General features: G+C 42.8%; 1 protein-coding gene across 3 annotated transcripts in view; it reads right to left on the bottom strand.

Annotated features, from left to right (window-relative positions):
• LOC137518608 (dynein axonemal heavy chain 5-like) overlaps window positions 1-14,647 on the bottom strand; it is a 553,928-nt gene that overhangs the window by 71,018 nt on the left and 468,263 nt on the right. For all 3 annotated transcript variants that reach the window (XM_068236692.1, XM_068236695.1, XM_068236693.1), the window contains 2 exons: window positions 8,559-8,723; window positions 3,295-3,562 (listed from right to left, as the gene is read on the bottom strand). In XM_068236692.1, the coding sequence (XP_068092793.1) occupies window positions 3,295-3,562; window positions 8,559-8,723 (433 nt within the window). The remainder of the gene's footprint in view (window positions 1-3,294; window positions 3,563-8,558; window positions 8,724-14,647) is intronic.

Raw genomic sequence — 14,647 nt, 5'->3', positions numbered from 1 at the left:
AATAAACGAACTAGAGTTCATTCTGAATGACAAAGGCTATGACATTGTGGGAATAACCGAGACATGGATGGATGAAAACCATGACTGGATAGCTAATTCAAAAGGATACAATGTGTTTAGGAGGGATAGAACAGGGAAAAAAGGTGAAGGGGTTTGTCTCTTTGTTAATAATTCTTTTACAGCTGTCCTCAACGATGAGATGGAAGAAGATTGCGAAAATGTGGAGTCCGTTTGGGTAAATATTCATGGTGGAAATAAAAGTTGCCAATTGCTTATTGGGGTATGCTACAGACCACCTCATATTAATGAAGCTGCAGAACTGCAATTACTACAGCAGATTGAAAAAGCTGCAAGTAAAAATGAGGTCATAGTTATGGGCGACTTCAACTTTCCAGACATTGACTGGGGTATTGAGGCTACCCATTCTGGTAAAAGCAGCAGATTTCTGGCAGCACTACAGGACAATTACTTGACTCAAATGGTAACGGAACCAACTAGGGGGAATGCGTTACTGGATCTGATCATTTCTAATAGACCAGATAATGTATCAAATGTGCAGGTTCAAGAACATTTGGGAAATAGTGATCACAACATGATAACGTTTGATCTGGTGACTTATAGGCCACGGGGCAGCGGGACCACTAAAACTATGAATTTTAGAAAAGCAAAGTTCAATCAAATTAGGCAGGCACTAAGTTTGGTGAACTGGGATAATGTACTACAAGGGGAGGACACTGAAGGGAAATGGCAAGCTTTTAAACTTATTCTCAATCAATATTGTAGTATGTATATCCCATATGGAAACAAAATGTCTAGGAATAAAAAAAAGGCCTCTATGGATGAATAGAAAGGTTAGGGATAAAATGAAGAGGAAAAGGAATGCCTATAAGGTCCTAAAACAGGAGGGGACCGAGGCTGCACTAAGCAATTATAAGGAGTGCAATAAAAATTGTAAAAAAGGAAATTAGGCTGGCAAAGATCGAAGCTGAAAATCAAATCGCTAGGGATATAAAATCTAACCCAAAAAAGTTTTACAAGTACATCAACTCTAAAAAAAGAAAGGTTGACTGTATAGGACTCCTAAAGGATGAGGGTGGGAACTCAATGGTGGATGACCAAGGTAAGGCAGAGTTATTAAATGCTTTCTTTGCTTCTGTCTTCACAAAGGAAACAACACTGTTGCAAATTACAGAGGCAGAAGAGTCTCAATCTTCTAACTGTAATATTAAATACTTAACGCAGGAAGAAGTGAAGGCAAGACTAAATAAATTAAAAATAGACAAGGCACCTGGCCCGGATGGCATGCATCCTCGGGTCCTAAGGGAATTAAGTTCAGTTATAGCTAAACCCCTTTATCTTATCTTTTGTGACTCTCTTGCAACTGGCAGAGTCCCAGTGGATTGGCGTACAGCCTACGTTTTCCCATTATTTAAGAAGGGAAAAAAATCAGATCCAGGAAATTATAGACCTGTAATCTTAACATCAGTTGTATGCAAACTATTTGAGGGGTTACTAAGAGATACTATACATGACTTCATAGTAGAAAATAATCTTATTTCTCAGCATCAACATGGGTTTACTAAAGACAGGTCCTGTTTGACTAATATGCTCAGCTTTTATGAGGTAGTGAACGCTAATGTGGATATTGGGAATGCTGTAGATGTGATATACTTGGACTTTGCAAAGGCCTTCGACACTGTTCCCCACAAAAGTCTGGTGCAAAAGTTGAGGATGCAAGGACTGGGGAAGAGTCTGTGTGCATGGATAGGAAACTGGCTAATGGACAGAAAACAAAGAGTTGTGGTCAATGGATCGCACTCAAAATGGGAGACTGTTAGCAGTGGGGTCCCACAGGGGTCTGTACTGGGTCCAGTGCTCTTCAATTTATTTATTAATGACCTAGTAGATGCAGTAGTGAGCAATGTTGCTATTTTTGCAGATGATACAAAATTGTGCAGAATCATCAACTCTCAGGAAGATGGTGTCATATTGCAACAGGATCTGGATAGGATGGCTATATGGGCACATACATGGCAGATGAAATTCAATGTTGAAAAATGTAAAGTCATGCATTTTGGTTGTACCAATGGTCTAGCACCATACAAAATAAATGGGATACAGTTGGGGACATCAAACTTGGAGAAGGACTTAGGCGTACTCATCGACAACAAGTTAAATAATCGTACTCAATGCCAAGCCGCTGCAGCTAAAGCTAACAAAATGTTGGGATGCATTAAAAGAGAAATAAAAACTCGAGATGCTAGCATAATATTGCCCCTGTTTAACTCTCTAGTAAGGCCACATCTGGAATATGGAATTCAGTTCTGGGCACATTACAAAAAAGATATTGCAGGTGCAGAGACGAGCAACAAAATTGATACGTGGGATGGAAGGTCTCGCTTACCAAGAAAGGTTAGATAAACTGGGTTTATTTAGTCTAGAGAAAAGACGCCTTAGAGGAGATCTAATTAACATGTATAAATACATCAGAGGGCAATATAATAGCTTGGCGGATGAGCTTTTTGTCCCTAGGCCTTCTCAAAGGACTAGAGGACATGATCTGCGTATGGAGGAAAAACGTTTTAGCCATTTATTTAGGAAAGGGTTCTTTACAGTAAGGGTGATTAAGATGTGCAATGCATTGCCATAGGAAGTCGTTATGGCAAACTCTATACCTGCATTTAAAGCGGGCTTAGATGCTTTGCTTGCGTTGAAAGACATCCATGGCTACAATTACTAGGTTATGCCTAATGATGTTGATCCAGGGATTTTATCTGATTGCCATCTGGAGTCGGGAAGGAATTTTTCCCTTTTGGGGCTAATTGGACCATGCCTTGTAAGGGTTTTTTTTCGCCTTCCTCTGGATTAACAGGGTTATGTGAGGGAGCAGGCTGGTGTTGTACTTTGTACTGGTTGAACTCGATGGACGTATGTCTTTTTTCAACCAAAATAACTATGTAACTATGTAACACCAGCCAAATACATACCCAGGCAACACCAGGCCATCAGCTAGTATTAAATAATTAGCACCTGCATAAGAACAGCCAGTTAGCAAGGCTGTTTGTTAGCTAAAGTAAGTTAATTACCTAATTACCTATAACAGTCTGGGTATTTCCTTCACTTCACTAGAAGGTGGAGCAAAACTTAATTCAAACAGCAAATGAGAAGTGAATGTATCATAAAGCGCAGAATATAAGAAAGCGCTGCTCTTGCAAAAAATAATATACAGCTATCACTGTTGACATAATTAGCACAACATGAGAAAGGTAATTTCCACAAGAATAATTAGCATACCTTGGGGTGGCTCATTGGTAAATTTTACTGAGGACTGCAGCAGATTAATAGGAAACTTGGGATGGACTTCCGTGGTAATCCAAGTCCTGAAGCCCTCATGGACCGTTTCCGTGACAGTAATTGTATCCAGCAACTCATCCATAAAGTCAAGGCCCAAGTGACAGTTCTGAAGAAGTAGCCATCCCCCGTCTTGCATAGACTGACTTAGCAGGCGTCTGGCATGAACCTCTTGGCCCTGGCCCATGGAAATAGCACGGCAAGGTGCATTCTGTGGAAAGGTAAAATACTTGGAGCTGTTTTCAAAGTTGTGATTTCAATCAAAGTAGTGCTTTTAGGGACATTTCTAGGTGCTGCTAACTCAATTGACTATGACTGAACACCATCATATTGGTCAGGTCCCTCTTGAGCTCTATTCCTCTAGGCTACCTACACACCTCCCCCATTATACCCAAAGTAACTTATTACAGTTTAGACTGATGTCAACAAAAAAATGCAAAAATACTGTCAATAACTCACAGGGCTGGATTTAATAGGACATCTCCACAGATTGTTATTATTTATTTATACAGCAAATTCATGCTCTGCAACACTTTTGGAGAGTACCTCATTTTTCACTAACTAACAACCTAATCTATACCATAATCATAGTCTAATGTCCCAAACCATTCCCTTAAGCCAAATTTACACAATGCTGACAAATTAGCTTATAATTTAAAGATGTGAGGAAAAAAAACAGTGCTCTGAAGAAACCCACACTACCAATGGAAGAATATACAAACTCCATTTAAATAGTGTCTTGGACATAATTTGGAGTTGCATTCTAGTGCTGCAAGGTGCCATTCTGATAAAGATAATACATGATCCAGCAAGCCTAGCCTGCATGTCATCCCTGTCATGGCTCCCTAGTGAGTGCCAGCCTACAGCAATATGGATACACTATCACACTATCAGTAAGTAGAGAGGAATAGCTGTATTGGGAGTGCATAGTCATAACAGCCCTTCCCTCTAAATGAGTCACTGCAGATGCATGTGACTGGAGGGGGGGGGGGCTGAGTTGAAATGCCAAGGAGGGGATAGGGAATGAAATGGCAACAGACTAGTGGCATTTAGGATCTAAGGACCTGAGATCTCCTGAAAAGGTGCTTCTAATTTTTATTTAGCAAAACCTAAACATTGATGTAAAATTATGCAAATGCTAATTTTTATTAGTATAGTAACTACCAAATACATATTTGACCATTCGATTAATCATTGGATCATCTCAAAGACATCTTCAGCTTCCCCAGGAGCAATAGCATCAGAGGCGGATCTGGAGGCGTGCACATGGGGCACCTGCTATAGGCGCCCTTGTTATTCACCTCCAAAGGGGCGCATAATTAAAAACATCCCTGAGTAGCTGCACTGCAGCCAAGTGACACACAGACAGGCAGGCAGGAGCCAGCATTGCTAGAGGCTGAGAACCGGGGCTAATATGTAATACAACCGGCAGCGCCCCGACTGTTTCCCTGGCTGCGGTCTGTGACTGCAGAGATACACACGCTTGTAGCCTGCATGCATGGGGATCACATGGGGCTGGGCAGCCAGTGAGAGAGAGGATTGTAACTCACTCCTCTCTCACTGGCTGCCCGGCCCCATGTGATCCCGGCCAGGCAGGAGTGCGACTGTGTATCTCTAACACGTGTAGTGCCAGTGCGATGTGTCAGAAGGAGCAGGGGATAGAACGTTGCTGCTCCTAAAGGTACTGGGCAGGGTGAGACTACTAGAGCAAAGATGGGTGCTGAGGAGACATGTGCAAAGTAAGAAAGAGGCAAGTTACTACCTGTCTCCAGTGCCAGCAGCCCAGCTTTGCTTCTTGCACACACAGGACTCAGCCTACGTCAGACTGTGCCTGTGTACTGATGCAGCTTACAGCTATGGATGGACGGAATGTTCAGCATAGAGTACGAGTCACCTGACCTCTCCTAGTGACCTGATGCACTAGCATCCACATTACTGTGATAATTGGTGGGCAGGCTGTGCTTCTTTCTCTTTATTCCCTAGCTCTTATCTGCAGCTTTTCTAACACTGGTTCAGGTAGGAGGGACAGTCTACAGACAACAACCAGACACACTGTGTAAGCTGCTCATCCCCCCTTCCTTCCACTATTCACTCTCTCACTGACCTCTGTACTGGTCTGCTCTTCACTCTAGCCTGCATTTTTCTTTCAATAACCCTTTCACTGCTGGTCCTAACTTCTTGAGCTCTCTGCATCCTAATTTTATAAAGTATAGTTGCTGTTTATCATTTTCTGTTAAGAAGGTCTTAAGGTTGCCATACATCAGGTGACTTGGCGGCCAATGACCATCTGATTTGATTATTATAATCGAATCGGATGAAAATTGGTGACACCAAGTGCACGTCCGATCGATCATGCAACCAATTTCAGGCTAAAATTGGCTGCATGTATAAGATGGATATACTGTAAGATGTAGGAGTCAGTAGGACCGACTTTCACGATCAGGTGCATGATGGAAACGGCGAGCAATATTGGGACAAATGTGTTGAAACTCCCTGCGCTGTTCCCCCCCAGTATATAAATGTACATGATGTGTGCATTTATACATTAGCTGTCCTGTGTCGCTGTGCCTGTCCATCTCCTGAATCTGCCACTCTTCCATTAGTTCTATAGCACGCTGGCGTGAGTGTGACGTCATGTGCTGGCGGCGTGTATACTGCTAATGGAGGAACGTCCGATTCAGGAGACGGACAGGCACACACTGCTTCTGCAGCACTTTATAGAGCACCTAGGCATGCCACTGAATGTCCTCCAAGGAGCTCACAATCTAATCCCGCCATAGTCATAGTCTAATGTCCTACCATATTATTATTATGTATTTATATAGCACTGAAATCTTCTGCAGCACATTACAGAGTACATAGTCATGTCACTGACTGTCCCCAGAGGAGCTCACAATCTAATCCCGCCATAGTCATAGTCTAATGTCCTACCATATTATTATTATGTATTTATATAGCATTGACATCTTCTGCAGCACATTACAGAGTACATAGTCAAGTCACTCACTGTCCTCAGAGAAGCTCACAATCTAATCCTACCATAGTCATAGTCTAATGTCCTACCATATTATTATTATGTATTTATATAGCATTGACATCTCCTGCAGCACATTACAGAGTACATAGTCATGTCACTGACTGTCCTCAGAGGAGCTCACAATCTAATCCTACCGTAGTCATAGTCTAATGTCCTACCATAATATTATTATGTATTTATATAGCACTGACATCGTCTGCAGCACTGTTCAGAGTACATAGTCATGTCACTGACTGTCCTCAGAGGAGCTCACACTCTAATCCTACCATAGTCATAGCCTAATGATCTCCCATATTATTATTATGTATTTATATAGCACTGACATCTCCTGCAGCACATTACAGAGTACATAGTCATGTCACTGACTGTCTTCAGAGGAGCTCACAATCTAATCCTACCATAGTCATAGTCTAATGTCCAATGATATTATTATTAGTATGAATTCATATAGCTCTGACATCTTCTGCAGCACTTTACAGAGTACATGGTCATGTCAATAACTGTCTTTAGAGCTCACAATCTAATCCTACCATACTCATAGTCTAATGTCCAATCATATTATTATTAGTATGTATTTATATAGCTCTGACATCTTCTGCAGCACTGTACAGAATACATAGTCATGCCAATAACTGTCCTTAGATGAGCACTTTTCAAATGTGGGGTGCACATATAACTGCCTTATACTGATATCTAGAAGCACGAGTCTTCTTAATTCTATTGTCTGTGGAACATATCTACTCTATGTATATAGGGGACACTGCTACTGAAATATCTTGACGCACCTGGCTATTTAATTTCTTATCTTGAGGCACCTGGCTGCTTTTATTATGGGGGAATGAATGAGACTCTTTTTGGGGGCGGGGCTGGGGATGTGAGGGGGGCGCAATTTAAGTGTTTGCCATAGGCGCTATTTTACCCAGATACGCCACTGAATAGCATAATTCTCATCTCAGTTAGAAAGCTATGCTGCAACTATGGCAGTGTAGCAGCTGAAGGACCCCAGCCTGCTACATACCGGCAGTCAGGACAACCACAGACAGACTCTGTAGCACAGAAGCCCAGTAAGTGTACTGTACATGTGACACAATTTCCACCAAGATGCTACATTACAATTTCACCATTTATTTTATTTAAGTATTTATATAGCACTGACATATTACGCAGCACTGTACAGAGTATATTGTCTTGTCACTAACTGTCCCTTAGAGGAGCTCATAATCTAGTCCCTACCATAGCCATACAGTATGTCTATGTATATATTGTGTAGTGTATGTATCAAAGTCTAGGGCCAATTTAGGGGGACGCCAATTAACTTATCTGTATGTTTTGGGGATGTGGGAGGAAACCGGAGTGCCCGGAGGAAACCAACACAGGGAGAATATACAAACTCCTTGCAGATGTTGACCTGGCTGGGATTCGAATCAGGGGCCCAGCGCTGCAAGGTGAGAGTGCTAACCACTACACCACCATGATGCCCTTTCTCTTATTGCTCTGTTTCTCTGTCCACTCTGCATTTCTATCAAGAGATGTAGTAGGAGGGGATGTTGGAGTGGTCCTCCACTCATATATGTATGGAGGAGAGACAATCTTATCAGATCATCTTCCATTACTGGTAACTGCCATGGCAACACATGTCCCTTAAAGGACATCCGAGGCGAAACAAAAAAACTGAGATAAACAATTGTATCTGTCCTCCTCCTTCTAAAAATGACTTTTAAAGTTAACCCACAGTTTTATTTTATATTTAAATCAACTTTTTAAGCTTTTACTGTTTCAAGACCTTTTCTGAATTACACATTAATTAAGGTATGCCAGGGCTAAAATACATGAACTATTGACCCTTTTTATCTCTTTCCTGCTCTTAGAAGCCATTTACTGCCACAAAAGTGTTTTATGGCTGCAATTTCTTATCACTGAGGGTTATGCTAGAGCCCGACCCGGTCCCGACACGGACAGGAACTGCCACTTGCATACTTGATTTTTAACTCTGTCAGGCAGAGAAAGAAAAAAAGGAACATAGCCTAGTTATTTGTGTACTAGGCACTGCACAAACACACGTATATCTCATCATGTCACATGTCACCTTGTGAGTCCTTTAAGATGTGAATTAATATATTCCCATTTTATAGCAATGCATTAGAAAATAATAATGTATTTTGTATTTTACCTTAGACTTTGCTAGACGTTCAATGTTCTCTGTAGGATCTGAACCCATTGACAGGAAACAAACCATGGGCGTTCTGCAGTCACTTTCCACCCACATGGCCTCCATGTCAAGGATGAAGCCTTCAGCATATTTACCTCCAAGAGATTCAGCAATGTAATGACGAGCCTGTAAAAGAAAGATGAAAAGCATTTATAAGATGAGTCAAGGTACTGAAGTACTGTGTAAGAACAGCACATTAAATATATTGCTGTCCACAACGCTCTTAGACATTAAACAGTTGCATATTTTAAAACAATGATGAACACTAATTTGAAACACAAATACAGTACATGAATAATTAAAATCATTCTGCGTGCATAACACATATGGCAAACCACTATGGGCTACACAGCAGGCATCACCATATCATTGTTTTGGAGAGGTACCCATGTGACAATGTATGGGGCTTTTTATAAGGCTGCAGTGCTGTGTATTTGAAGGCACAGTGTGCAGTATAACTTCCAAAAGAAAACTCACATCGCTATAGCAGCTGCCATTTAACTAACTACAGGTTAAGATTAACTAACTACAGGCTAAGATTCTCAACAATAAATCAGCATGGTGCAGTTCATAATCTGACCATCATGTCCCTTATTCAATTCACTTTTTCTCCTAAGTTTTCTCCTAGGAAGTCATCTTTTGATTAACCACTTGAGGACCTAGGGCTTTCTACCCCTTAAGGACCGGCCACTTTTTTTCCATTCAGACCACTGCAGCTTTCACGGTTTATTGCTCGCTCATACAACCTACCACCTAAATGAATTTTGGCTCCTTTTCTTGTCACTAATAAAGCTTTCTTTTGGTGCCATTTGATTGCTCCTGCGATTTTTACTTTTTATTATATTCAGCAAAAAAGACATGAATTTTGGCAAAAAAATGATTTTTTTAACTTTCTGTGCTGACAGTTTTCAAATAAAGTAAAATTTCTGTATACATGCAGCGCGAAAAATGTGGACAAACATGTTTTGGATGAAAAAAAAACCCATTCAGCGTATATTTATTGGTTTGGGTAAAAGTTATAGCGTTTACAAACTATGGTGCAAAAAGTGAATTTTCCCATTTTCAAGCATCTATGACTTTTCTGACCCCCTGTCATGTTTCATGAGGAGCTAGAATTCCAGGATAGTATAAATACCCCCCAAATGACCCCATTTTGGAAAGAAGACATCCCAAAGTATTCACTGAGAGGCATAGTAAGTTCATAGAAGATATTATTTTTTGTCACAAGTAAGCGGAAAATGACACTTTGTGAGAGAAAAAAAAAAAAAAAAAAGTTTCCATTTCTTCTAACTTGCGACAAAAAAAAATGAAATCTGCCACGGACTCACCATGCCCCTCTCTGAATACCTTGAAGGGTCTACTTTCCAAAATGGGGTCATTTGTGGGGTGTGTTTACTGTCCTGACATTTTGGGGGGTGCTAAATTGTAAGCACCCCTGTAAAGCCTAAAGGTGCTCATTGGACTTTGGACCCCTTAGCGCAGTTAGGCTGCAAAAAAGTGCCACACATGTGGTATTGCCGTACTCAGGAGAAGTAGTATAATGTGTTTTGGGGTGTATTTTTACACATACCCATGCTGGGTGGGAGAAATAGCTCTGTAAATGACAATTTTTTAATTTTTTTTACACACAATTGTCCATTTACAGAGTTATTTCTCCCCCCCAGCATGGGTATGTGTAAAAATACACCCCAAAACACATTGTACTACTTCTCCCGAGTACGGCAATACCACATGTGTGGCACTTTTTTGCACCCTAACTGCGCTAAAGGGCCCAAAGTCCAATGAGCACCTTTAGGCTTTCACAGGTCATTTTGCGGAATTTGATTTCCAGACTACTCCTCACGGTTTAGGGCCCCTAAAATGCCAGGGCAGTATAGGAACCCCACAAATGACCCCATTTTAGAAAAAAGACACCCCAAGGTATTCCGTTAGTAGCATAGCGAGTTCATAGAAGATTTTATTTTTTGTCAAAAGTTAGCGGAAAATTGATTGTAATTGTTTTTTTTCACAAAGTGTCATTTTCCACTAACTTTTGACAAAAAATAAAATCTTCTATGAACTCGCTATGCTACTAACGGAATACCTTGGGGTGTCTTCTTTCTAAAATGGGGTCATTTGTGGGGTTCCTATACTGCCCTGGCATTTTAGGGGCCCTAAACCGTGAGGAGTAGTCTGGAAATCAAATTCCGCAAAATGACCTGTGAAAGCCTAAAGGTGCTCATTGGACTTTGGGCCCTTTAGCGCAGTTAGGGTGCAAAAAAGTGCCACACATGTGGTATCACCGTACTCGGGAGAAGTAGTACAATGTGTTTTGGGGTGAATTTTTACACATACCCATGCTGGGTGGGAGAAATATCTCTGTAAATGGACAATTGTGTGTAAAAAAATCAAAAGATTGTCATTTACAGAGGTATTTCTCCCACCCAGCATAGGTATGTGTAAAAGTACACCCCAAAACACATTGTACTACTTCTCCCGAGTACGGCGATACCACATGTGTGGCACTTTTTTGCACCCTAACTGCGCTAAAGGGCCCAAAGTCCAATGAGCACCTTTAGGCTTTCACAGGTCATTTTGCGGAATTTGATTTCCAGACTACTCCTCACGGTTTAGGGCCCCTAAAATGCCAGGGCAGTATAGGAACCCCACAAATGACCCCATTTTAGAAAGAAGACACCCCAAGGTATTCCGTTAGTAGCATAGCGAGTTCATAGAAGATTTTATTTTTTGTCAAAAGTTAGTGGAAAATGACACTTTGTGAAAAAAAACAATAACAATCAATTTTCCGCTAACTTTTGACAAAAAATAAAATCTTCTATGAACTCGCTATGCTACTAACGGAATACCTTGGGGTGTCTTCTTTCTAAAATGGGGTCATTTGTGGGGTTCCTATACTGCCCTGGCATTTTAGGGGCCCTAAACCGTGAGGAGTAGTCTGGAAATCAAATTCCGCAAAATGACCTGTGAAAGCCTAAAGGTGCTCATTGGACTTTGGGCCCTTTAGCGCAGTTAGGGTGCAAAAAAGTGCCACACATGTGGTATCACCGTACTCGGGAGAAGTAGTACAATGTGTTTTGGGGTGAATTTTTACACATACCCATGCTGGGTGGGAGAAATATCTCTGTAAATGGACAATTGTGTGTAAAAAAATCAAAAGATTGTCATTTACAGAGGTATTTCTCCCACCCAGCATGGGTATGTGTAAAAATACACCCCAAAACACATTATAGTACTTCTCCCGAGTACGGCGATACCACATGTGTGGCACTTTTTTGCACCCTAACTGCTCTAAGGGGCCCAGAGTCCAATGAGTACCTTTAGGCTTTACAGGGGTGCTCACAATTTAGCACCCCGCCCACTTGCCAGGACAGTTAACAAACCCCACAAATGACCCCATTTTGGAAAGAATACACAACAAGGTATTCCATGAGGGTAATGGTGAGGTCATTGAAAATTTTATTTTTTGTCACAAGTAAACGGAAAATGACACTTTGTTAAAAAAAAAAAATTAAAAAAAAATTCTGCTAACTTGTGACAAAAACTAAAATCTTTTATGAACTCACCGTGCACCTCACATAATACTTTAGGGTGTCCTCTTTCCAAAATGGGGTCATTTGTGGAGTCTGTCCTGGCATTTTAGGGTCTCTGCAATCATTACATGTATGGCCAGTATTAGGAGTTTCTGCTATACTCCTTATATTGGGTATACAAGTAATGCACTCTGGGCTGAAAGGAAAAATGAACGGCAAACATACCTTGCTCCACATCAATGGCAGTGATAACCTCAGGAGAGAGACACCCCGTGCCACCTTGCACTCAGGGTGAGCCACCAACTTATGTGACTGGGCCTCAGAACTTTAGTGTACAGCATTATGCCTGTAGGATACAGCAATATGCCTGCCAATAGAGATGACTCTGTGTGGCATTAAAGCATCATCATAGGCCCAAATCACATATAAACCGGGGGTGTCCACACTCAAGGGAAATTCAAACATGCCGTCTTATATCGCCAACCCAGGACAGATCAGCAATATCAAGCATGGAAACCGATCCTTCTTCCGACTTTTATGCTTACCCGTTTGGTTTTCAAGCTTACCTCTCCTCTCCCTGCGACAATGTGCGAAAGACCACTGAGTGTGTGCCTACTCCTGTGTCTGGAGTTCCCTAGGTTCTAATAGTGTACCTGCTCGTGGTACCTCTCAAAACACGGCCCTACGCATAGGCCAGGCTGGTCAGGACAGCGGGGACAATAAAAACTGGTGTCATTCCTTCTTCCAGTCCTGCTGCAGACACGACAACGTTTTCTTCGGATGCGTTGACCTGGGGCACACGGAATCTGATAGGCGTAATGCCTACCATGCAGTCGGCTAGTTGCATCTGGGGGGGGGGGCCTGGCACCTCCTGGATACAGGATGTCCAGAATGATCTGTTCCTGAAATTGGAGGAAAGATCCAGTTCTCCCAGCCTTACTGTAGAGAACAAAGCTGTTGTAAACTGCCAATTGAATCAGATAAAAAGACACTTTCTTATACCAGCGTCTTGTTTTCCGGGTAACTAAATAGGGCGCTAACCTCTGGTCATTGAAGTCCACCCCTCCCATGTTGACATTATATTCGTGGACGACAAGGGGCTTTTCAATGACCTTAGTTGCCCGTTGAATTTGGACAGTCGTGTCTGTGTGAATGGTGGACAGAAAGTAAACGTCCCTCTTGTCCTTCCATTTCACCGCGAGCAGGTCTTCAGTACGCAAGGCGGCCCTCTGCCCCCGTTGAAGTCTGGTGGTAACGAGCCGTTGGGGGAAGCCCTGGCGACTAGGCCGCGCAGTGCCACAGCATCGGATTCCTTCTAACTTTAAGTGCTGAAAGAGGGCCACACTTGTGTAATAATTGTCCACAAAAAGATGGTACCCCTTCCGGAACAAGGGTGACACCAAGTCCCACACAACCTTTCCACTGCTCCCCAGGTAGTCAGGGCATCCGACCGGCTCCAATTTTGAGTCTTTTCCCTCATAGACCCTAAAACGACATGTATAGCCTGTGGCCCTTTCACAGAGCTTATACAGTTTCACCCCATACCGGGCGCGCTTGCTTGGGATGTACTGTTTGATGCCAAGGCGCCCGGTAAAGCGTAAGAGGGACTCGTCTACGCAGATGTTCTGTTCAGGGATATAAGCATCTGCAAATGTTGATGACAGGTGGTCTATGAGGGGCCGAATTTTGTGGAGCCGGTCATAAGCAGGGTGGCCCTTTTCATGACAGGTTTCGTCGTCGTTGAAGTGCAGGAAGCGCAGGATGGACTCAAATCGTGTCCTGGACATGGCAGCAGGGTACAAGGGAACATGATGTACTGGGTTCGTAGACCAATACGACCGCAATACATTTTGTTTCATTAGTCCCAAGTGAAGGATAAGGGCCAAAAAGATTTTAATGTCGGAAACTTGGACTGGTTTCCACCCGAAAGGCTGGGCATACATGCTCTCCGGGTGCTCGGTGATGAATTGTGTGGCTTTACGATTGGTCTCAACCACAATTAAGTCCAGGAGAACCTGGGTGATGAACAGCTGCAAAAAGTCTAGGGCCGTTCCTAGATGAGCTGTCGCCACCTGGACTCCAGACTGGGCGGTGAAAGGGGGCACTACGGGTGCGGCGGAATCAGGGGATTGCCAATCTGGTTGTGCCAGCACCTCTGGGAGTCTATGGGTACTACGGGCCCGTCTTCTTCTTGGTGGCTGCGACGGGGGTACTACTGCACTTGCCACCGTACCAGTTTCCACTTCCATGCTGACGCTCACCACTTCGCCAGGGTCTACGGAAGCACTGGCACTAAGTCCAGGAGATGCTGCGCTGCTGGTGCCTGCCTCACCAAGAAAACTATCAACAGCGCTAGCACCACCCTGCTGCCCTTGAGGCGGATCCTGCGCCACCTGCGGTCTAACGACTTGGGGTCTGGTACGCCTGGCTCTAGCCGGGACCATAGCCTCGTCATCACTATCGGTCAGGGAACCACTGCTTTCTACAGGTTCAAATTCGGACCCGGAAGATTCGACGGAT

Source organism: Hyperolius riggenbachi, chromosome 5 (genome assembly GCF_040937935.1).
Source record: "Hyperolius riggenbachi isolate aHypRig1 chromosome 5, aHypRig1.pri, whole genome shotgun sequence".
In the NCBI taxonomy this organism is placed as follows: Eukaryota; Metazoa; Chordata; class Amphibia; order Anura; family Hyperoliidae; genus Hyperolius; species Hyperolius riggenbachi.
The sequence above is the reverse complement of the archived record's forward strand: the minus strand, read 5'-3'. Positions and strand labels throughout refer to the sequence as shown.